We start from the raw sequence: 24372 nt of genomic DNA on the forward strand, positions 1-24372 counted from the left end.
AAAACAAATAACAAGAGCAAACAAAAGACAGCCGATATATTTAAGGACATCCCTGCTGTCATGTGATGTACCAGGTAGGTCAGTGATTAAGCTGTTTTGCCTGAGAACCAAACGGTGCCAAGTTCAACATTACAATCCTGTGTGTGTGTGTGTGTGTGTGTGTGAGAGAGTGTGAGTGGGTGTAATAACAAATGCTGTTGATAGACTTTGCTCTTCAGATTTAGAGCTCCTCGCATTAATACAAAAACTCTTTTATCTACTGCGGGATTTGACCATAGTCACAGGCTAATGCAAAACAAACCAAGAGTAAACTACACAAAGCCATTAGTTACCTTCAGAACACACATCCAGATGGATTTCTTATTGTAGCAGGGGATTTTAATCAATCAAACCTAAAGACAGTACAATACAATACAAACATTTCTGGGGTATACAAATCCTCCTCCACCCAGAGCTTGGGCAATCACTCCATGTGGCTTTGTTCCAAATCAGAAACAACCATGACATATACCTTCCACACATGACACAGACAGATGAAATGGCTTCTTTGCCCACTTTGATGGACATTGATTCTGCCAAAATAAGTATAACCGCAGGAGATGGTCATGTATTAACAGTACTACGCCATCAAGTCTAGCGTGTATTATACAGAATCAACACTGGCCACACAGTGGGACTAGGTGGAGTTTTCGGTGAGCGCTGATGGATTGTGCTGACCACCATGCAGAAGTCCCTGCAAAAAAATTCAGTATCTCACTCCACCAGGCTAATCTTCCTGCCTGCTTTAAACTGCAATGATTGTTCTTCTCACAAAATCTAGAGCACTGACATGGTGGGCTTAAATGATTATTGACACCCCAACTGCCATGAAGTGCTTTGAGAGTGGTACTAGTTCACATTAAAGCCAACACCCCCCCAGTCTTGATCAACATCAGTTTGTCTGCAGGCAAAACAGGTCAACAGATAATGCCATCACTTCATTCAGCCATAATTCACGTGGAACACCCCAACAAATGTTAATCTGCATATGAAGCTTCAACATGCGAACTTTCAAAGATGTCAACTTGATTGTCCAATAAATTAAAAATTGTTTAAATGGTTGGAAAATGTGCCGGAGTGTCAAATTCCAATGCAATTCTTGTTGGTTGTTAAAATGCACCTTAAACCAATAACAAAAATAAACCTTTAAAAGCATTTTCTTATGTAAATGTTTTTGATAGGAGTTGAGGAGAGACAGTAATGTGTAATGTAGACTAGCCCGATAATGGTAAACAGCGACATGGAATAAAATGCAAATGAAAAAGTGTTCTCAGTCGTTTCTTGTTAAAATGCACCACAAACCTACAACAAGAAAAACCTTATAAAAGCATTTGCTTATGTACAAATAGCTGTACGTGTACATGTTTTCGATATGAGGGCTGGAGCATCGTTAGCTGGATGCAGAACTTCCAGGTCTGGAGAAGGTCTTCCTGCACTGACTCCACAAGAAGACATCACCTCTTTGTCTCCCAACCAATGGGCAAATGCTACAGGGCCTGGCAAGTGCTCTGGCCAGACTCCTAGACTGTTATTGCTGCAGCCTTGGCCCGTTATTTTACACTTGACACATTGTTTACACACTCACCACTTTATATCTATACAATGTCTTTGTAAATCCTGGCCTTGTGTTTTATTTATAGTATATTTAATTTATTGCTGATTTGTTGTTTCCACACGTGCCTAGTTGTAGTTTGCAAACCCTTCAAACTATTTACAGGACAATAAAACATACATGCAAACTTGTTAGCGTGTAGACTTGCCTCGAACTGAAAATCTCACTCCAGCCAGCTGACCAAAGTTGGCGTTTAAAATTTTCCATGTATTACAATGGCAACTATGTGCTTCAAAAGATAACACATCTTTAGTTCGCTCAAGGTCGATAACTGCCTGAACATTTTGTGTTAGACTTTCGTGGGACGGGGAGTTGTGCGAGTTCTGTCATTCGTCATATTCGGGGAAAAATAAATCGTCCGAAATATTAAAACTTTAGGGGCGAGTACTATACAAGACCATGCTTCATGACGAACCTGCCTTTCGGCAACGCCCAGCCCAGGCCAGCTCTATCCAGCCCCCGAGTCACTAGGTGGCCGAATAAGGCATTTGGCCGGAGACACTAAAATCACGGAGCGGGCATAATAACCCCGCCGCGGAAAGCGCCCGGGACGGCGTGTCACCCGCTACCGATGAGAGTAAAGGAGAGCCCCGGCCAAGGCTGCGGGACGGCGTCCAAAGAGGCCGAACGTGTGCAGGGTTCCTATGAAGTAAAGCACGGAATATTACATATACGGTGACTTAGCGTGGTATTGAATGCACGGTTCCTCTATGTCAGTTTGCGTGTGATTAGGCGTCCGGTAGGTCCGGTCCCGTCCGGCGATTAGAAAACTTTCCGGACCGCATGATTACTTACTAGCGTTAATCTTAATTTTAACCGCGGCTCTGTAAATTGTATCTGTTTGCCAAGTTCTGATTATTTTAGTCTATGGTTCGTTGCAATAAGTGAAAATGCTTGTGGTGCGACAACAGAGTCGATTATATACAGTGAATCCTTGAGAAACACAAGTAGGTATTTGGGCTAACTAGGAAGTTAGCGAAGTTATGGTGCGGAGATCATGAAGCTCGTATACCAGAAAATAAAGATACGCGGTTGCTGGCTACTGAGATAAAGGTGACATTGACGCTGGTCGAAAGTATTAACTGTGTATTGGTTCAGTTTGCCGAAATAGCACCAGTGCGACTTCTTAATAATATTTATTAGGTTATACTAAAATGAGGTTTGTGAAATGTGTAATTGACGTTTAATATTTATGATCAGTGTTAAATGGACACTCAGAACAGATGAATAGTGAAGTAGATCTCTACAAAGCTGAGATTCATTCAACGGATAAGACCTCTGCAAACAGGCCTTTCTAATATTAAATCCGCACTAAGCTAATGAAGTATATAATAATGTGTTAGATTTCACAGGGTATTATTAGATGTAAGTTTTATGTGAGTACATCGTATTTATAGGGGTTGCCAACTTTGGTCAACTAGCTGGCGTGAGATTTTCAAGTCTGCGCACAAATGCACAAATACATATATGTAAAAGTTTTCTTAGCTTGAAAGTAGTCTGTATGGTATTCGAACTGCCCAAAGCTATTGATGTAGCTAATTTTAGGTTCATAATGGAATAATATAGATTTGCCGTAAGATTTCTTGCATGAGCGTTAGTCTGAAATCGTGTCACGGCAGATGCGTGAGAGTTGGCATACCTGTGTTTTCATTGGCGTTACATCTTGTGTTTGCGTATTCCAGTACCTTTGTGTACTTTATATTTACAACCCTTGGGTTAATCCAAATTAGGGCGTTATGTGTTATTAGAGTGCAACACCGTAACTTCCAGAGCAGGTGCTGAGAGGGACTGTGAAGTGTCTGGATGTCTGAACAGTAGGCAATCATGCCCACTGACAGAGAGCCTTCAGTAGCTGCCAAATTACTGCACCTCGTCTTTCTCTCTACTTTCTGGGGCATGCAGATTTGGGTAACCTTTATTTCGGGTAAGCATACCAGCTATATTGTATCCTTACGTTTCTTGATTAATTAGTCGTATTTGTTTTGTGAACTTTAATCTATTTCCCCCGAAACCAAGCGCAGTACTATGATTTCTCCGTGCCTTCTTTTCCAAATGCACATTTTCCAGAACCGCTTCAGAGTTCATGCTTTTGTAGGCCTACATAGATCTGTTCTTGTGTGTCGTTTGAGCAGCTTCATTTTTCTGTTTAGGCTTTGTGATGGACAACAGTTTGAACAGACACACGTATGGCTTCATCCAGAGCCGACTGTTTCCATTCTACCTCCATATTGGCTCTGCCTGTGCGTTTTTCAACCTCACCATATTTTCCATGTACCACCCCTATGAGCTGCTGAATGAAAAGGACGCCTTCCAGGTATGGTTGGCTGGAGTATATGTACAATATGGTTAGTTTGGATAGACTCTTCAGTGCTACAATGGTCAACAACTGAAAAGAAAACTGGGACCCTCTATCTAATTAGTGAAAAGTACTTTTAGGAGGAGTGAGCTTTAATTGCATGCTTTGTCAAAAGATCATATACAATCTACATGCTGTCAGACTCTCTTTTTAACAGACGTATCTCATTTTCTCTCCTTCAAATTGCAGCTCTTCATTTTCTTTGTTTGTGTGACGGTAGCTGCAATCAATGCACAGTGGTTTGGCCAGATGACTTCCGAAATAATGGCAGACATGCACCTCATTGAGCAAGCTTGTGGGCTTGGTCAGGACATTGGGTTGTCCTCCAACCGCGAGGCCTATGCCAGTCTGTGTGAGTCCGATCCCAAGTACAAGAAGCTGACCAGTCGACTTTGGCTCTATCAAATCCTCTCTTCTCTCTGCAACCTCTGTTGTATTGTATGTAATGGATATAGTTTGTATTATCTGGCAGAGAACCTTTCCACGCTGTAGGTTGATGCTGATTGGCTCGTTTTGTGACCCCTCCCAGTTTCATCCTGCTCTATGATCTCCTTCAACAGAAATTCCAGAATATTGTCTGTGTAATCCGGTGTTACTGATGCTGATATTTTCTGTAGTAAAAGTTTTGAAATCATTTGATATGTATTAGAGTGATATTTTACTTTATATTATTTTCATCTGATTAATGAAGTATGGCTGTTTTAGGTTCCAGAAATTGCCTTTACTGCAGTATATCTAGAAAAAAATAGATATTTAATCCATGATAAGGTACAGAACTTTAAAATTACTAGAGCAGATCTCTACTTTGGAAATACATGTAGAATTGAATGTATCTTTTACTGTATAGTTTCTGTGTTCAGTTTTGTGCAGGATGTCTGAAACATAACAATACTGCAAGGGACCGTTAACTTGGTTGTAGTCTGACTTCCTGAAATTTCATTGCGGTTTGGGAATCTGATGTTCAGACATCCGCTAGATTCTTTGGTAGTTGAAGAGCGCAAAGTTTAGTCCTCTAATTGTGATGGTAATTCCTACATAAATTTATACGTGAGCGAGGTTCTCGTACCTTATGTTAAGTGGCATGTTCAGCCAGTTTTTTTTGCAGTCAGTGGTTCACATAGAGATTCTCAATTTTGTGAGATTCTCACACATTGTGTTTACATAGAGATTCTCAGTCTAGGACTAGACTGACTTTGTGGCACCCAGAGAATAAGTCAATATTGTTGAGCTTCAGTTGTCCTAGATATGTGACCCATCACCATGAAATGAGTCTTATGGGTGTATTTCTACCAGTGCGACTTAAGACTCATTTCATGGTGATGGGTTACGTATGGTTGCTAACTGAAAAACACTGGTTGCAAAACAGGGGGAAAACTAATGGTAATAGAAAAGGCATATTTTTATTAATAGATAAAAGTGCATTAACTATCTGTACTGTAAATTAGATGAATGAAATTTTTAAAAATAAAAACTTGACAAAGCTAAAAGCTGTATGTTGCATAACTGAAAGAATATTTCTCAAGTGGTTGTTTTTATATTGTATCAACTAAAATTCTTGGGATCACTTTTTAAGTGGAATTTTAAGTGAGAAATTAAGTATTGAAAAAATCAGATTAAATCTACACAGCATCCTGTGTATTTGCTGTAAATGCTACTTGTTGCATGTCTTTCGTAATTTTCAGCTGTAGTGGTTTATCTAATTATGTTTTACATCAAAGCTTAAAGTCACTTTGAAAAGAACGTGTCCGAGATCTTGTTCTTAGCTAAACTCCATGAAGAAAAAGCTGTCAACTTCTTATGGAAAATAATATATTTATGTCCACAAGTCAGATTGTGCTTTATAATACCCTGAATATGTCTGTAATTTGATGTGCAGCTGAAATATGCTACTTTAATGTTATTTGTGTTGTACTCTGCATTTCAAATGTATTTTTTTTTTTGTTGAAAAAGATGAATAGCTGTCCCCATTTGCAATCTACCTGGTTTCCTGTAATTTGTTTCAGCAACTTTTCTGTGCATTTGTGTATGTGTGAATCTATGTAAAATCATATAACTATAGTGTGTTTAATTTTTTCTTTCTTACATGGACTCTAGCAATGAAAAGACATTTCTGTTGATCACATAGCTAGGCTAACTGCAATATGAGTGTAGGATTTAGAACACAGGTCAGTGCCCAGTGTCAGCTTAGTTGAGTGTCTGTTTCTACAATTTATTGCAGAATTCTTTGTGTGAATGTACGTAGCCAATAATAAGCACCATTCTCTCATTCTAAACGTGTTCAGCAGGTCGTTGAAAATACTGTAGAATTTTGAATGAAAGCTTATGGAATGTTACGTTAAGTTAGATTTTTTTGGTCGTGTGTCATAGGTGGATGATTTATTTTTTTTTCATGTATTACATTTTTGCTTTGACTTTTGTATCAAATAAAAGAACCCGATTTTCTGGAAACCACCTGGCTGGGGCAAATGTGAAGCTTTCTTTTAATTAATTACACTATTTTCATTAAGTGTGTTTATATAAAAATGTGGATTTTAAAATATATATACTTTTAACATGAGTTTGTAATATTTGTATATTACAAATACGCAATATATATCATTTTAAATTATTACTATAAACCAGGGATTAACAGGATGGCAAATTCTAATGAAAATGCAATTTCTATCACGGAACATGGTACATTAGAATGTCCATATTTAAACGTGGTATTTTGAAATGTGCATCGTACATAGTTTTGCCACGGACACGTTTGCAGATCAATTCAGGTAGATCACTACCCAGAATCGTGAAATGCGTTTAAAACGAATTGTTTTGCCCGTTCTGCTTGTCCCTTCTGGGATCCCGTTTGTTGTGGTTTTTTTTTTTTGTATCGCTCGATGGCGGAGCAAGTACGGCTAATCATATGTAGTTTTGTTTCCACCACTGTATTTATTAATCGTGCCGAAATAATGAAATTTGGGATTTTATTTGCGGGTCTAAACTCCATGTTGTAATTGCCAGTTTGTGTCAGTTCAAACCGACTGATAAGGTGAGTGGCTCACAATGCCGCTGTCCTTGATTGAAACCATGCGGAAGCAAGCAAGCTTTCTGTCTGTTTCGTTTTAATATGAATTTTTCAGTGTAATTTTGAGATCGGCTCGCGGATATTTCCAAGCTTTACCTGGGGTTACACGAGAATATTCTACATAAAAAACGCTACTGCAGTTAGCATGTTGACCTTGAAGAGGATTGATTTAACAACATTTACGTGTTGTCTTTTTCCTTTCTATGTAACTTTGGAAAAGAACCTCAAACAGATAATTCATTATATGGGTAAACAATAGCAAGTTTAGTTATAAAGTTTTACTGCAAAAATGGTGTCTGTGAATGATTATGGAGGGGAAAACAGGTTCCCCAGTATTTATCTTGGGTGTATTTAGTTTGCTTGTGCTTTTTTTCCCCTGCAGTGTGTTTATACAGATATATAGAAGTGATGCTGAGATCCTCTTGGCCAAAACTGCTGGTCTCCCTACCCAGAGTTCATACCCAGCCCAGAAGATGCCAGTCCAGCTCTGCAGGTCCAGCTGTAATTCCAGACGTTGTCCACTCCAATCACCGCTCTCGGCTTTTGGTGTCACGCCTCTTCCAGCCCTCCAATCTTCGCGAGGGCAAGGACTTGGGGGTGGAAAGTCGGCCAGGGGAGATGACATGCAGGAGCCAGAAGCTGATGCTGCAAGGTGGTCTTATCCAGCCTTCAAATCCTGGCTGCTTCTATTATCTCCCAGCCGCCGTGCGTGCTCTAGAGAAGCTGGTGAGGCTCATAGATGACGAGATGCATGCCATTGGTGGGCAGAAGCTGGACATGCCCAGCCTTTGTGCGGCGGAGCTGTGGCAGCGCAGCGAGAGGTGGGGCCTGATGGGCAAGGAGCTCTTCCGTCTGCAGGACCGTCATGGGGCACAGTTCTGCTTGGGGCCCACACATGAGGAGGCGGTCACCGAGCTGGTGGCCTCGCAGGGCACCTTATCCTATAGACAGCTGCCTCTTCTACTATACCAGGTACTCGTAGCCGCTACACTGAATATACATTGGCTGTATTGAAAAACTCTAAGTCGTACTGTGATATCAGTGTATTCGATGTAATATTAATGATGGTTATATAATAATTTCTATTATATTATATAATAATATAATATATATTTGTCCAAAGCGAGGCAAATAGCACATTACAACCGTCCTGCTGTCAAGAAGTCAACTACATATAAGTGCAGCTAAGGTAACTTTCCATTGAATGCTCAGATACAACAGAAACACGTATCAAGAATTAGTAAGACAACTGTTAAAATCAACAAGGTGCAATACTGAACATTCAGGAAACATGGAGTGGTGTAGACTTGTAGAGGTGTTTCTGAATCTGGGTCTTGAAGTATTTTTCCAAGAGAAATCTGATGTGGTTTGGGATATTAATGTCTTATTTAATATTCATGTTTAGTAAGTTAATCAGTTTTGTCATATTTGCTTTTATAGGTGACAAGAAAATTTCGAGATGAACCCAAACCCAGATTTGGGCTTTTGAGAGGTCGGGAGTTTTACATGAAGGACATGTATTCCTTCGATACAAGTGAAGAAGCTGCTCATGAGACGTACAAAGCTGTGTGTCAGGCGTATGACCGACTGTTTCGCCGCTTGGGGCTGCCCTATGTCATGGTGCAGGCTGACACCGGGAACATAGGCGGGAAACTCTCACACGAGTTCCAGTTGCCAGCAGATATAGGCGAGGACAGGCTGGTGATCTGTGGAAACTGTGACTTCTCGGCGAACCTTGAAACCATAGAGCCCGGGCGTGCAGATTGCCCCCGATGCCAGAGTGCTACCCTAACGGAGTCGAAAGGCATCGAAGTTGGACACACCTTTTATCTTGGGACCAAGTATTCCCACGTGTTCAACGCCACCTTCTACAATGCGCAGAACAAGCCTGTGGTTCCTGAGATGGGTTGTTTTGGGTTGGGGGTCACACGTATCCTGGCAGCGGCCATTGAGGTCCTCTCTTCCGACGATGCTATTAGGTGGCCGAGGCTGTTGGCCCCCTACCAGGTGTGTGTCTTGCCTCCTAAGAAAGGCAGCAAAACCGAGGATTTGAGTGCCCTGGCAGAGGAGTTGTGTGATGATCTGGGGGCCTCGCTGAAAAGTCTGAAAGGGGAGGTGGTTTTGGATGACCGGACACAGCTGACCATTGGGAAGCGTCTGAAGGACGCCCAACGGCTTGGGTACCCCTACGTGGTTGTGGTCGGGCAGAGTGCCATGGAGGAGCAGCCAAAGTTGGAGGTTCTCTGCCAGCACACTGGAGACACCATGTTCCTCAGTAAGGAAGGCTTGATGGACCTTCTGGGACGGGTAGAGACTGTCTGAATTTTTACAAACATTACTGTGTTACTTCTGTGCCTCTTTGGTTTTTATAGAGGGAGAAAATAAATACTTTAAAACTTTTCTTTGTGTTTGGGTTCCTTTTCTTAAAGCAGAACAGCTGTCGAGTTAATGGTATTATAAAAGTAGTTGTGAATGTTATCATTATAGACAATAAGATACAATTTGCCATCCATCCATCCATCCATCCATCGATCCTACTAGTTGCTTATCCTGGTCAGCACAAGGTACAAGTCTGAGATTACACCCAGTACCAGATTCCATTCCATTGTAGGGCATATACACGCACCCTCATTTCAATACACAATCACAATGTGGGCAATTTAGAGATGCAATTTAGCCCAACTGTGTATCTTTGTGCTATGTGAGGAAAGTCATGTAGCAGAGAGACCTCTACACACCCAGTGGATCATTTTTTTAGTGATCAAGTCACTTTCTTTGCAGCCTAATAACATATTGAAAATGTGTTTCAAACACTGAAAATGGAGCACAAGATGGATTACTGGACACTAGATTTCCATTTCAAATTTGGAATAGTTGTTTATTGGAATTAATGGTTGATTCGTGAATTAATCAAATTGTAAATAGAATGCATGCATCCATAGAGTGTTAAACGGCCCTTTAAAAATTATCCTTATTTAATATAACTTTGAGGTTCTGTCAAAATCCGTAATATAAAAATGCAAAAGACATACAGGCGTTGCTGTGCTGCATTTGTATAAAGGACGCGTTCCGCAAAGAAAAGCAACTAGGAAATGAAAATGAGGACTTGAGTATTTGGTGTATGATTTCCCATCGGGTGTATTTTACTGGGACACCATTGAAACACGTTTTTTGGCCTATGTGGATGTTCGAAAGATTGCGTCCGAACCAAATAAATCTGCGATTTGATTGGACTACCTAGAAACGTCGATGCATTTTATTGGTGTAATGTCTCCTCTGTTCCGCCTCCATCGCATTTAAACCAATGGTAACAAAGATACTGATATAGAGAACCAATGAAGACTCGAACTGGTTGGTGGTTCAGGCGACTTCGGTTGTGGGCGTGTTTCTAACATTTACAGTGTATTCGGAGTGGTGGCGGTCCCTTGTCGCACGTTGGGCATTTAATTTTGGTGAATCTCGAGTTATTTAACTGACGTTAGTAGTTTATCTGTTCGTAGATATTTTTCTTACAAACAGGAAAAACTGACAGCTATGTCTCGAGCGCAAGACAGTGACAGCGATGACGCGATGGACGAGTTTATGGAGAAATTTACGAAAGAGAAATACAAAGGTGCTTTTAACGAGGACAACTGGGAGGAGGTGAGATTATCCTTCTCTGTACCATTTTTTTGTTAGCTTGTTTTTGTTCATCATACTATTCCCTACTAGCTGTATGTGAAAATCGCAGAATGGTGACTTTACGAGGTACAAAACCGTACGTCTGACACCAACAATTGCAGTCATTCAAACTTGATCACTTAGATCAGGTGTTCTAATGCTTAGCTGAAAATTTAGTGAGCCTCATCACCCTGTCTAATGCTCTATAATTGCAGGTTGTTTGCATTGACGAGAAAAAAACACGTTAAACTGGACACGCTTATTGCATATATTCATGCATTAGATTCTCTGACTTTGCTACAGCAGACCAGTGGCTTATTTGAAATGTAAGCGACTTCATTTTAATTATATAAAATTTGTTGCTCCAGGAGTTTGAGAAGGTGCCCATGTTCATGAAGACCACCCCAAAGGAAATTGACCCCAAGGAGCACCCAGATCTAGCTTGCTTGCAGTCCATCATCCACGATGATGACAGACCACCTAACGGTAAATCAAAGCTTTTTTGCTGCAACAATGCAGGCATGTATATATACAATAGAAACAAACACTAACAAATAATCTGACTTACCTTGTTTTTAATTAATCACATCATGTTCAGCTTGTACCTGTAGTCCCTTTAGTAAGGACTGTTAAATGCTCTTGGATTTTCTGTGGTCTGTGTTTTATTAACATAATTGACTCTTCTCCTCAGAACAAGCAAAGGCACTCAAAGATGAGGGGAATGAATATTTCAAGGAGAAGAATTACAAGAAGGCCATAGTATCCTACAGCGAAGCTCTGAAGAAGAAGTGCACGGAGACTGACCTCTGTGCTGTCCTCTATACCAACCGGGCAGCTGCCCATTTTCATCTAGGTACATTTTCATTATTCCATTCGCTCTCGTCTGGATCGTTCTGTAGCTGATTCTCCATACTTTGGTGAAGAAGCATGGTGGCTCATTGGGTATCTTTTGGCCCCCTTGTCTCCCTCTGCATCAAACCCGAGAGTGGGTTTGATGGCAATGAGAACCTGTGAACACATACTGCTGACCTCTGACCTTTTGTATGATGGATTTTTTTCAGGTAACATGCGTTCTGCTTTAAACGATGCCCTAGCAGCTAAGAAGCTGAAACCAGATCACGTTAAAGCCTTGATAAGAGGTTTGTATTTGCATCTTTTAGAGTTATACGAAGGCTGTTCACACACACATACACACGTTTGTATTCTTATCTTGGTGGGTACCATCCAGTCATTTCTGTGGAAAAAAACCCCCTAAAGCCAAGAATGACGACCTTAACCCCCACCCAGCCTTAATCTTGACCATAAATAACCAAACAAAATACTAGACTTTTGGCATTTTGAGTTTTTTAAATGCAGTCACAGATTTTTTATAAAATTGTGTTTCCCTTGTGGGGACTGAAAAAATGGTCCCCACAACATCAAAATAGCTGCTTTTTATCACATTGTGGGGACATTTGTAATATATACGTAACCCCAGCCCTCACACACGGACAAGTTGTATGCGTGGGTATCATCCTGGCATTTTGAACAGTAGATGGTTCAACAGTACAGGTTTGTTTTAGACTGATATGTTTATTAAGCAGAACAGAGCATCAATATCAGTAACAATGATTTAGTTGTTTTTTTGCAATACTTAAGTAAATAAGCTTAAAAAACATACATGGGGAAAAGAAAATGAAAGAAAAAGTAAATAAATAAACACATAAGTTAATAATTTATTTTTTTTAAAAAGAGGCGGGGTGCGGGTTCAAACAGATAATGACACCGAATTCACATACATTAGGAAGGGCTGCCATCTTTCGTGGACGTCATCAGAGTTACCTCTGACCGAATATTTAATCTTCTCTAGCTTTTAAAAGGACATAGTGTCCTTGAGCCTCTGAGTTGCAGAGGGAGGTTAATCAGACTTCCAGTGAGGAAGAATGAGGCATCTCACCAACAGGGAAGAGAAAGCTATTACATCTAACTGCTTTGAGGTATATCGGGAGTGATTATCTGGGAAACCAAATATGGCAATGTGGGCGGAGACATTTGTAGTCTTAGCAAATATGTTAGACAGTGTTAAAGTAGTTCTGCCATAGGTTATGCAGCGAAGGGCAGGAGCAAAAGGTGTTAGGTTGCAGGGAGAGGCATGGCATTTGTCACAGTTGTCACTGATGTTAGGATAAATTTGTGCAAGTCGATCTTTAGAGAAGTGGACTCTAAATAGTACCTTAAACCGTATGAGTGTAAGACGAGCACAGGTAGAACTTGTGTGAATTTTACTAAGCGCAGCGTCCCACCAGTCATCATCCGGGTCCACGAGCAATTCAGCCTCCCACGCAGATTTGATACTGATAATTGGAGAGGTGACAAGTAATATAAGTTTATTGTAAACCTTCGAAATAATTGACTTTTGGTGTGGATCTGTGTTGCAAAAGGTTGAGCTGGAAGAGAGGAGGGGAAGGCCGAAAACAATGATCTAATCTGAAGGTAGCGAAAAAAGTGAGAGGACGGGAGATCAAATTCAATAGGTAAATCTTTAAAGTTTCGGAAAGTGGAATCTTTATTAATAAAATCTTTAAAAGATCTCAGACCTTTATTGTGCCACGTGGCAAAAGTGGCATCTCTGAATGAGGGCTGAAATAAATGATTTCTCAGTAAAGGAGCTAAAGTAGATGCTGAAGTAAATTTAAAATAGTTCCTGACCTGGTACCAGATTTTGAGAGTGAAGCTTACAACTAGGTTATTTGTAAAGCCAGAGGGGTTGGTTGGAAGAGAAGACACAAGGAGTGCGATCAGAGATGAGGTAGTGCAGGAATGTGCCTCTAATTTACACCATAGCAAATCGGCAAACTTGATCCAGAATGAAATTTTATGAATATGTGCTGCCCAGTAATATTATTGAAAGTTTGGCAGAGAACGTCCACCATTGATTTTGCATTTCTGTAAAACAGATCTGCTGATTCTAGGTGCTTTGCCAGCCCACAAAAAACTGGAAATGGTTTGATCTATTGTCTTGAATAAAACATTTTGGCAGAAATAAAGGGAGACATTGGAACAAAATAGAAATTTCGGGAGAATGTTCATTTTGACTGCATTGATTCTACCGATTAAAGAAAGAGGTGGACTAGCCCATCTCTGAAGATCTGAATGAATTTTAGACAACAAAGGGGAGGAATTAACAGAATAAAGAGAGGTCTGCTTTTTGGTTACATTAATCCCCAGATACCTAAAACCAGAGGGATTCAATTTGAAAGGGATGTCAGCCTGGGAGATTTGTGTAGCTGATTCATTGATAGGGAAGCATTCACTCTTAGAAATATTCACCCAAATCCTTGAAAGATAGACAGAATTGCAGGTATGGAATATTTTGGGTTTGAAACATATAATAATAAGTCATCAGTATATAGAGAGAGCTTAAGCTCCAGGCCAGCAGTACAGTTGAACAGTAGATTTGGCAGAGTGTTTACTTACATTTTGTTATATTTATTATCATGTACTTATGTGTATTTGCTATGCTACTTTGTATTTTTGCTATATTTTGCATTGTCTGAGAGATCTGTATAAGAATTCCAATGCCTTTTACATCTGTACCTGAGCAAATGGCAAATATGCTTTAGAATCCTTGAATTAAATTAACACAATCTTGTGAAAAATGTGATTCTTTTATTTAATTCAGGTCCTTGAAGTTTATTTTCTTAGGAAATCTGTGTTCATGGGTTTTTAAAGCTGAGTGGGGTTATGGCCTTATTTCTTAACACCAGATCCATGGTGTCCTCATCTTTGTTACGCATCTCTGTAGGCGCCCAGTGCTGCGTGAAGCTGGGGAATTTCAGTGAGGCCCTGCAGTGGTGTGAAGAGGGCCTCGGAGTCCATCCGAAGGACGTCAAGCTGCAGGAGCTCCGAGCGACAGCGGACAAGCTCAAGGTAGTGCATCTAGAGGCTGGCTGGAGGGGAAGCGCGAACCTGCGGATGCTCCAGAAAGCCGGGCTCCTCGCGTGAGAAAATGTGTCAGAAGCTCACGTCTTTATATCAGAAGGTCGTGCTCATTCGCTTTGTGACAGTGGCAAGTAAAAACACTGTTGCAATGATTTTCTCTTAGAGGACGACCGAGAGAGATGCCCGAAAGGCAAAGGTGAAAGAGAAAAAGGAACGTGCGGAAAGGGAAGCACTTCTTGGGGCCATCAGGGTACGACTGACATTTACTGAACTGTTTCTGCACCTTTGTGACACTTGCTTGTAATGTGTCTCAACAGAGTTTAAGCATTTCCAGCCTGAAATAAGTATGACGGTTAAACAAAACGGTGGCTTCAGAAATAAATGTTGAAATATTGAAAAATATGATAATTGTTTTACAGGAGCGTGGGATTAAACTTTTAAAGCCAGATAAACCCTCCAAGCACTGTTCCGACAGTGAGGAAGAGGATGTAGGTTCTACACAAGCTTTGGCAGAACTGGACCTCAATGATCTCTGCTCCCAAGAAGCCACTGGATTCAAAGTGCACCTGGATGAGCAAGGTGTCCTTCACTGGCCTGTCCTCTTCCTGTACCCAGAGCACGGGCAGACGGACTTCATCTCCTCCTTCAACGAGAATGACAGGTCTGCCCAGTTATGATCAAAAGTCACACTTCATTTGCTGAAAGAGATTTTGTTTTTGCGTTAAACCATCTATGAAACTCATGGTCCAAAAACTCTTCCCACCAATAATTCCTTCCAGCACAAATGTTCGGTACACACAGTCTTCACTTAACGACCGAGGTCCATTCCTACGACTAGGTGGTTAATTGAATTTGTCAGTAAACTAGAAGCCGCCCCTTATCGATATTTCAAGTATACTTGTTTTAATGTCACCTTTGCAGCGTTTATATCATTTTGTATATTTATAAATGATGCGAGATGAGATGCTTGACACTGAGAAGCCGCGTTGCCGTTTGCGCGACCAAAGTTTTGTACAGTGAACACTGCTGACTGGTTGGATAGCTGGTCGTAAATCCGCCTGGTTGTTAAACAGGTAAGTTGTTAAGTGAGGAGTATCTGTACTTCATTTCAAGACGCATCAGAAAAAATTCTCTTGGCCAGTTTATTTGAAAATCATCTAATGGAAAAACTAACTGGGTTGTTTAATTTCAGGTTTATTGATCATCTTACGGTCATGTTTGGGGACGAACTTCCCCCCTGGGACACAGATAAGAAGTACCAACCCCAAAACCTAAAGGTGAGATGTGTTATTTATAGGATAACATAAGAATACACGCAGACCATCATCGCATTCATGTACCTGTTTTGACATTAAGCTATTCAGTTGACATGTGAGGCGTTTCTGCTGCTGTCTAGCTTTACTTTGATGATGAAAGAGGGCAGCTTCTTCAGCTGGAAAATGAGATGCCCCTCCTCAGGGTTCTGCAGAACCACAGGTAAGCAGAAGCATTAAATGATTAACCTATTTGCATCTGCCGTGTGAATTTGATGGTCTGCAACCGGTTTGCTCTTTCAGGTGTTTCGTGAAGGAAGGCACGCCCAGTTTCATCATCCTCGTCAGAGATTCTGTGTTCTGCAAGAGTTTTTTGTCAGGGAAAAAAGTTCATCTACTCAAATGAAGTATTATCTGAACAGGCTCACAAACTCTTTACTGGAGGTGGTGCCGTACCACTTAGCCCTCTGCATGCGCAACTCAGCACCCCTTTTTACCATGCTAATGAACATAAATAAACGTCAAACTTCCCTGCAGTACTTGCGGCTGTGTGACATCATCCCTCTCATTGTATGTAGTGTAAAACTTATATAAATCATAAATCAAAAACATACTGAGGCTAATTGGAGTTGCTAAATTGCCGTAGGTGTGCATGTGTGAGTGAATGGTGTGTGAGTGTGCCCTGCGATGGGCTGGCCTCCCGTCCTGGGTTGTTCCCTGCCTTGTGCCCATCGCTTCCGGGATAGGCTCCGGACCCCCCCAGTAGGGTAAGCGGCTTGGAAAATGAATGGATGGATAATTTATGGCTATAACAGTCCACAATTTACAGTAAAAGTTTATAAAAACTGGTTTAAATGATAAAAAGATTTGCACGACAATGTGCATTCTATAACTACCTTCATTTGTATGGATTAAATGTTGCATTCACCTCTGCTTTTTGTACTTTTGTACTAAACGTGTATTTTCATTTAGGTAGTATACTGTGGTATCCGTTAGTTCTAGCCATAATGCCACACTGAGAACACGGACATATTCAAGGCTCTTTTATTTAGCAGCCCTGAAAAGGACTGCATCAGACACTCAACAAGCACCAAACTGATTACTTATATGAAACACAGGGTTGTTAGATGCTGAACTGTAAGATACACACACGGTGGGAGACCTATGAAAGCTAATTACACATAAGGATCAGACAGGATACACACAAGACACGGGTAACCACACGCGCAACAATAAAGAACATAACTAATAACAACACAAGGGCTTTTTACACCTTGCAGGCAGGGCATGCTGGGATATGTGCAAATTCACCAGACGCGCTTGGCTCACCAACGCCACAATACGTTTATAATATTATAGTGCCATCTAGTGGTGGCTGAAGTTAAAAGCGGTGCATTTGTGCTTCCAAAATATTTGCTGTGACATAAAGACATTCTTTTAATGCCTAATAATTTCTCAGTGGTTGCAGGTAATTGAAACGTCATTAAATTGTAGATTTTAGCAGGTAATTGTGGCTGTGAGATAGTTACGGCCAGTGCTGCTCATAATCAGTCGTAATCGGCGCTTTGATAACATTTCGGTTTCCCAGTAAAGTACACCACCACTGGACAGAATACTTCGTTGATAAGACGAGTACAGTCTGTGAACTCTAGCCGTCATACCGGTAACGCTTGACGGCCTACAGTATCTTAGTTACTACCGAAGTCCAAATCATGAACAAATAGTTGTTGCTTGAGATAAAAGATGCGTCCCGGTTCATCAACGAAGAAAAAGTCAGATCGAACTATATTATTTGTACCCCGTTGGGTATAAAGTGCTACCGTTATACCAGAGTCGGAAATGTTGCTGGAAATGCAGCAACTTGCCAACTCGTTTGAGACATTATTTGATTATGTGTACGAGGGCAAAAACAGTCTCTGCAAGTTAGTCCGGCATTTAAGGTGCTTTTCCTAGGAAATTCAGATCGGGCTAAAAAAAAATTATTTTACATTGTGCAAATTAGCACATAGCATTTATTTTACAGTTGTTCTCAATTTGTGATATGCTCGCAGTTTTAATACAGTAATTGTCAAAATAATTGTGTAGCGGTGTATGTTGCGCATAGTCACCGTCTCACCTGGTAGCTGTGTGCATAGTATTGTTTCTGGATATGTGCTTTCCTCGAGTTTCACATGGACAAATATTCCTACATAATAAGGGCAGTTTGAACTGTAATAAACACTGATTAATCGAAGCATAATATGCTACGTTTTCGAGACTACCTAATGTTATCGTAATTCTTCCGAGGAGCCCTACAGCAGTTGTGATAGTAATTCTTCCAAAGCTTCATAACAGGGACGTTATTCATTTTTTGCGCTGAAATACACATACCTCCATAATCGTTTTCAGATTGCCGCTCATACCAGTCTGATTGCTTTGACTCTGCGTTGCTGCATACCATATTATTTGCATAAACCTGTAATACCTGTACTATTGGCAAACATCCACATAACAACACAGGTGGAAAGTTCAGGTCCAGAAAGTCCAGAATGCAGACCAATATTTTGTTTCAACCAACCAGTTCAGTACTCTGTGACTGTGACTCTTTATGTTCAGGGTTGGTTGAAACAAAACATTGGTTTGGATTTGTACTTTATGAACCTGAACTTTCCACCTCTGCATAAGAGTGTTGGATTACGAGCAGTCAGCCTAAGATCTGCCCTTATGAAACAATGAACAATGTGAAACGCCCGATCCAAGCAAAAACCATATTTGTAGGATCTCCTCCTCTGGGACTGCAGGTTCTCCAGGTTTAATTTTATTATTTCATTATTTATCAATGATTTATGCACCCAGAAGTGTGGTCCTGTTTCTATGGCATAAATAAGAATTATTACTAAGAGAAAATGCCCAATGAATAAATAGCATTTTTATTTATTTTATAAGCTCTGTTATATTGTTTAGGCGTAATACATTTAATTCTCTGACAGATTCTGTGAATGTTTGTGCTGAATTAAATATTAGTGAATACATACTGGATAGAAACAAGGAGATCTGCTTCTTCAGGGGGTGTACAGCCAGTGAAGACGGTACCTTTGTGAAAGGAACGTCCTGGAAGCGGTGTTGCCGGGGAGTTTGGGCCTCAAACCAGACCCATCCCATTATGTTGCAAATTTATTAGGTTCCTGTCATTAAGGGCCCCCTTGGCTACCCCCCCTTACAGCAGCCCTGTTTCCCTGGCAAAATAAGTCCCCCGTTCACACTTCCTGTCCCTGGCTTGCTCGCTTCCCTCTCACACGGTCATGGACCTGAGGAAAGGCCTCCTCGCAGCTGGCCGGCCCGGCTGCATCGTCTCCAACAGACGTCGCACCAGCTCCAGCCGCCCGGCCCGGATCAGCGCCCGGGACAGCTCGGCCACCTCGTCCGTATGGGCCCTGCAGAACGCCCTGAGCTCTGCCTGCACGGCGTCGGCCGGGTGCCTCTCCTCGGCCCGCCTCAGCCATGCCTCCAGCTGGTCGATGAGGGACCTCTGGTCGGGCCCTTTTTGGCAGAAGAGGACCAGCATGGTCTCCAGCAGGCAGCGCAGGGCCGCTGTGTCCCGGCTCCCCGGCGGCTCCAGCTCCAGGGCCCGCTTGAAGCACTCGGCGGCGTTGTGCTCCTCTCCCTTCAGCAGGAGGCAGCGTCCCCGCAGCATCTGCACCTCCGGCAGACTGTCGCCCAGCTCGCACTGCAGCGCCTGAGCCAGGCTCACCAGCGCTGCGTTCAGCGCCCGCTCATCCACCAAAAGGCTCTCCTGCAGGGCATCCACACCCATGTAGTAATACACCTGCAGTCATGGGGAAAATAAAGGCTTGTCAATGAGCAGAGGAACAAATAACTAACCAACTAACTAACCTGCCAAATAACAAACAGGCTAATTACCTGACATTTACAAACAGGAAGTAGTACACCTGGAGTTGCAGGGAAGTGGCAATAGTAAGGCTCATCAGTAGACAAAGGAACAACTAAATAACCAACTAACTAATAAATTAACTAACTCTCTGGCAGCCACACCCATGGAGAAGTACACCTGTGGCCTGTACTATGAAGTGGGTTTATTGGCTTATCGGGGTAACTTTTTAGATTTAAGGCACCACAGTTTAAATGGACTTCATATTCCTTCACTTACATTTTGCCCAGACTACCTTAAGTTCAACAAGTTACCCCTATAAACCAGTAACCCTGCTTCATAGTACAGGCCACTGGAGTCATGGCAAAATTAATGCTCATAGAGGAACGACGAACCAATGAACTGTCTGCTCCCACTAACCCTATGTGTGAGGTGGATGACGGAAATGGGCGGAGCTATGTGACGTCAGCTCAGACCCACCTGCCCCATATCCAGATGTGTCTTCAAACATGGCCGTACACTCAGCACATGCTCCAAGTCAGCCTTGGCATCATCTAGGGTTCTGCGGTCTGGTATACCTGCCATAGCCGATTTGGCCTTTTCCAGGTCCCTCTTGTAAGCTGTGACATTTATCTGCACATATCACAGGCATCTTAGCTGCTATACAGCACAGAGAAATTTCATGTAAATAACGCACTGAATGCCCGCTCTTAGAACAGACACAGTTTTGTCACTTGGCTTCATTTAAAACATCAACAAACCTGAAGAATTTTACATTCTTATTTTATTACAAAAGTATAGAGAATAGTTGATTATTATTTCTGGGTTTGAGTGACTATGTTTTACATTATAGTAAATGTAATGAAGCTGGGATCCTTGATGGATACCTTGGCACGCATGCAGTAGCCTTGCCAGTTGAGCTCTGCATCAGGCAGGACATTCAGAGCCATGTTGCAGATGCCCATAGCCATGTCATACTTGCCCAGAAGATAAAACACACTGGCGAGACGGTTCAAGATGAACGCATCATCCTTAGCAGTCTTGATGGCCTGAAAGGAGAATCATACCCACATTTAGCACTTTGGAGGTGCACTGGCCCACAGTGGGGGGAACACTGGGTGGAAGAATAGGCCACTGTTCAGTGAGAGGAACTTTGGTGTGAAATACGGATGGGTTACCCATTCAAAGGGTCAAAGGTGGGACATTTCAGGTCCCGAAAGTCAAAATCCAGACCAAGATTTTGTTTCAACAAACCAATTCAGTACTCTGTGACTGTGACTCTTTCTACTCAACTTGACGGTTTGAGGACCTGAAATGTCTGCCTCCACAAAGGGTTAACTGTTGGTAGTGCCGGTTTCCACTAAACAAATATGAGAAGCCTTTATCCACGTACCGTTCCATAACAGCAAAGCGGATCAGATCCAGAGTAGCCACAGTCATGGACCGACATGGGGATTACGGCAAACTCGTCTTTCCTTTCCAGCATAACTCCCACGTAGCACCAGGCCAGAGCTGTAGAAGGACAAACGCAGAGAGTTTTGCCTGATATGAACAAAGATAGGAACAAACAAAAGAACAAAACTGACTGGCTCCTACATGTTCCGCAAACGCGAACCATTGTTATGCAAAAGTTAAAATAAAGTCAGCCCAGGAGTGCTGCGTCCATAACAGCCCCCCCCCCCCCCCCCCCCCCCTCCAACAGACACGGACTGATTGGTTTCTACCAGAGGGCGCACAATATCAATCTGAGGGTCTGCAGCATAAGAGCACAGAACAGTGAGTTCTGGGTGCAGTTGCCCCAATGTAACACAATGCTAAACAAACACCAATAAAATGTGAGGCTGAGTAGTCGGGCGGGGCTTGCGGGGCCCCTCTGCTCTGGAATGCCCCTGCATTCCCTTTCTGTGGTATATACACAATTCTACCTTTGTTATGCGTTTTCTCAGACTTGATGGCTTCTGTGAGCAGCTTTAGAGCTTTATTGAAATGAGACACTCTGGTGAACTCGGAGTCCTCATTGCCCTTCTCCAAGCTGTCTAATCTGCAGAGTAAATAAAAGCAATGATATATATGAATGTGCATTAAATACGTGCATATGTGTATAACACTGTGTGCTTATGGTAATGTTGTGCAAATGTTTATAGAGTTAAGGGAACAAAGTGGGATGACTGTTTTAAGACACAACCAGTTATAGGAGGGGCTGAACTTTCGTAACATTATGCAAGGGAGCCCAAACTTAATTGCTGAAGTAAAATATCTGCTTGGATTAAACTTGCAATAATAAATAGTAAATTCCATAACAATTATTAATTGGCTGTGTAGAAGACTGCGATACCTTATGTACAATGTTGCCATTTTAAAATACCAGCTTCTCTTCTCTTCAGTCGGTATCTAAAAAGAAACGAGGGTTTTCACCCCATGCAATGGCACACAGATTAGCAATGCACAAGTGCAGCACTTTTATGTCAAGCGCAGCACCCCAATGGAGGGCGTTGGATAACAAGCTCACATCAGGCTTTTTTCGCTTCTATAACTTGTTTACAATAAGAGAGTCACGCTTCATTTACTTGATACTTGTATCCAAAGCAACTTACAGTAGAGGGAAGGGCTACAATTTATATGCCCATCTGTGGGATTTGAACCCACAACCTTTGATTCTTAACACAATGCTCTATTTGCTTGAAGTGAAGGAACACTTAAGTGTAGCAGCAAATGTTTTGCATGATTACGGCTATTGTTATAAGATAATGCTGGGCAGCTCTCTTACCATCTGACCTCCATAGTCCAGGGCCCTGTGGTATAACGTGAGAGCGACAGTCAGCCTCTCCCTCAAGTCCTCTTCGTTGTCTAGCTCCACATCATACAGATGAGCGTAGGCTTGCTCTGCCAGGCAACGCGCCGCCAGCAGTCTGGATTGCCCCTTGGCCGCCTCCCCAGACGCGAGACCCATGAGCACAGACACCTTCTCCACACATTCAGCCCCCTCCGCCTCCCTCTTCAGCTGGTCGTAGACGTGGCCCAGGTTTGCCCAGGCGTTGAGGTTGCCCGGCTCCTCCTCGCAGATGCTCCTGAAGGCTTCCTCTGCGTTCTCCGGCTCATCCAGGTGGAAGGTCAGCAAGCCCAGGAGGTTCCTCACGGCGTACTGCTGGGGCCCGGACTCTGCCTCCAGCTCGGCCCTCAGGCTCTCACGCTTGAGGCGGACATCCCGGGATCTGAGGTCTGGGGGCCCATGTGGTTCACAATTTAGGTGTAGATCCAGGTGGAAGTGTCCCGGAATGTACTCCATGTCCTCAATCAGCGCTTCGATATCATCCCCCATGCTGCCTCCATCCATGGCTGCTGTCGTAGTGAGTCCTGTCACCCCGATCAGTCTGTCAGCCCTTTGAACAGGTAATTCAGGTTCACCCCAGTCATAATGGGAGGGGCCAGAGCTAGCTAGCTGTCAAACGCCTCGCATGCCTTCCTCCCCGCGGAAGCACTTCATTTTATTACATTATGCGTGGAAGAAATAATTTGCATGGCGGTGATGTCAAAAACAGACAAGAATGTGTCAACAGTTGTTGCGGCACTGTCACATATCACGCATTTTTAAAGCGTAAAAATGACTGGGAAACATCACGCCTACATGACGCCGTGCATTTTCCAGTTGGCCAATCCAGCGCCGTGAAACAAAAGTGTTGCCTATGACACGTTCAAACACGTTTTAATACAACGTAGAAACACCCAGGTCGCTAAGAAGAGGTTCGCCCCATTTTTTACAGTCTGTATCCGTGTCTCATAACATAGAGTGCAAAGCAGACAAGTCAGGTAGATTTTTATACAGTTTTTAATCACTTAGTAACACAGAAGCTCCTGTTCACGTGGCAGTAAATAAAGTGGCGAACTTTCCCTCCAGGCAGGTAAATTCTTCACATTTCCCTGGGACTTGGAAGTTGGTGGTCTTAAATGTTTTGTAACGCACGGAAAGAAGGGTTTTTCTTTTTCATTTATTTGCTATACATCAAAACATATAAAATATAACATGTTTCAGCGTTTCCTTATGACATAAATACACATTTTATTCAGTGTATAAATAAAATCCCTTTAACACACACTCAACGCAGCCATTCATCCTTGAAATGCAAACCGCAAATACTACCACTAGAGGGCAGATGAATTTCACTTATCATAGACCAAGTTTAAAAAAAAGAGATTTAAATGAGCAGTTATGCAGGATTTACATACTTATTGTATAACTGATGCGCAATGTGGACAGAGTGCGATGGGAATAATATTGTTTTGTTTTTGTAAAATATGTGATTATGGTATTAAGCCATAATATTACATTAAAGATAATAACAGCTGTTTTATTCAACATAACTGGGAAAGCTGAAGATTATTTAACCAACTTCCAATTGCTTGTCTAGTACACGATCGTGCAGGGGGGTCATTTCTAGGGTTCACGAGTCAGGGGTATGCCCCGCACACCTGGATATTATATTAATTACATTAATAGTGTGGTGATAAATATGAAATGCAGTTTTAGAAGTTTCAGAATTTATAAGGTGACAAGCTATGCTGGCTTGGTGCCCCCTACCGGCTATCCCCAGGATGGGGGGG

General features: G+C 42.1%; 4 protein-coding genes across 10 annotated transcripts; 3 read left to right on the forward strand and 1 right to left on the reverse strand.

Annotated features, from left to right (window-relative positions):
- The first annotated feature begins 2000 nt into the window (after window positions 1-2000).
- Window positions 2001-6460, forward strand: si:ch211-121a2.4 (transmembrane protein 205). 6 transcript variants are annotated; one of them, XM_048975960.1, is made up of 4 exons: window positions 2001-2704; window positions 3400-3575; window positions 3802-3965; window positions 4197-6460. In XM_048975960.1, the coding sequence occupies exons 2-4, from the start codon at window positions 3476-3478 to the stop codon at window positions 4497-4499; spliced, it is 567 nt and encodes a 188-aa protein (XP_048831917.1). In that variant the 5' UTR covers window positions 2001-2704; window positions 3400-3475; the 3' UTR covers window positions 4500-6460. The 6 variants fall into 6 exon arrangements, with proteins under 6 accessions (XP_048831917.1, XP_048831919.1, XP_048831921.1 ...); XM_048975962.1 differs by having other exon boundaries at window positions 2001-2326; XM_048975964.1 differs by having other exon boundaries at window positions 2001-2326; window positions 3422-3575.
- Window positions 6461-6843: 383 nt separating this feature from the next.
- pars2 (prolyl-tRNA synthetase 2, mitochondrial) lies at window positions 6844-9471 on the forward strand. Of its 2 annotated transcripts, none has more exons than XM_048975942.1 (3): window positions 6844-7035; window positions 7454-8043; window positions 8512-9471. In XM_048975942.1, exons 2-3 carry the CDS (start codon window positions 7480-7482, stop codon window positions 9391-9393), a joined length of 1446 nt encoding a protein of 481 aa, XP_048831899.1. In that variant the 5' UTR covers window positions 6844-7035; window positions 7454-7479; the 3' UTR covers window positions 9394-9471. The 2 variants fall into 2 exon arrangements, with proteins under 2 accessions (XP_048831899.1, XP_048831900.1); XM_048975943.1 differs by having other exon boundaries at window positions 7467-8043.
- A 906-nt stretch (window positions 9472-10377) lies between these two features.
- Window positions 10378-16832, forward strand: ttc4 (tetratricopeptide repeat domain 4). Its single transcript, XM_048975944.1, has 10 exons — window positions 10378-10713; window positions 11100-11217; window positions 11423-11584; window positions 11793-11870; window positions 14516-14640; window positions 14816-14902; window positions 15072-15313; window positions 15845-15929; window positions 16049-16128; window positions 16209-16832. Exons 1-10 carry the CDS (start codon window positions 10606-10608, stop codon window positions 16309-16311), a joined length of 1188 nt encoding a protein of 395 aa, XP_048831901.1. The 5' UTR covers window positions 10378-10605; the 3' UTR covers window positions 16312-16832.
- Window positions 16833-18949: 2117 nt separating this feature from the next.
- ttc22 (tetratricopeptide repeat domain 22) lies at window positions 18950-23347 on the reverse strand. The gene is made up of 7 exons (XM_048975936.1): window positions 22541-23347; window positions 22109-22164; window positions 21699-21814; window positions 21167-21285; window positions 20661-20822; window positions 20254-20406; window positions 18950-19710 (listed from the first exon to the last, which is right to left on the reverse strand). The coding sequence occupies exons 1-7, from the start codon at window positions 23105-23107 to the stop codon at window positions 19177-19179; spliced, it is 1707 nt and encodes a 568-aa protein (XP_048831893.1). The 5' UTR covers window positions 23108-23347; the 3' UTR covers window positions 18950-19176.
- Window positions 23348-24372: the final 1025 nt, after the last annotated feature.

The sequence above is a fragment of the Brienomyrus brachyistius genome, chromosome 15, assembly GCF_023856365.1.
Source record: "Brienomyrus brachyistius isolate T26 chromosome 15, BBRACH_0.4, whole genome shotgun sequence".
Classification (NCBI taxonomy): Eukaryota; Metazoa; Chordata; class Actinopteri; order Osteoglossiformes; family Mormyridae; genus Brienomyrus; species Brienomyrus brachyistius.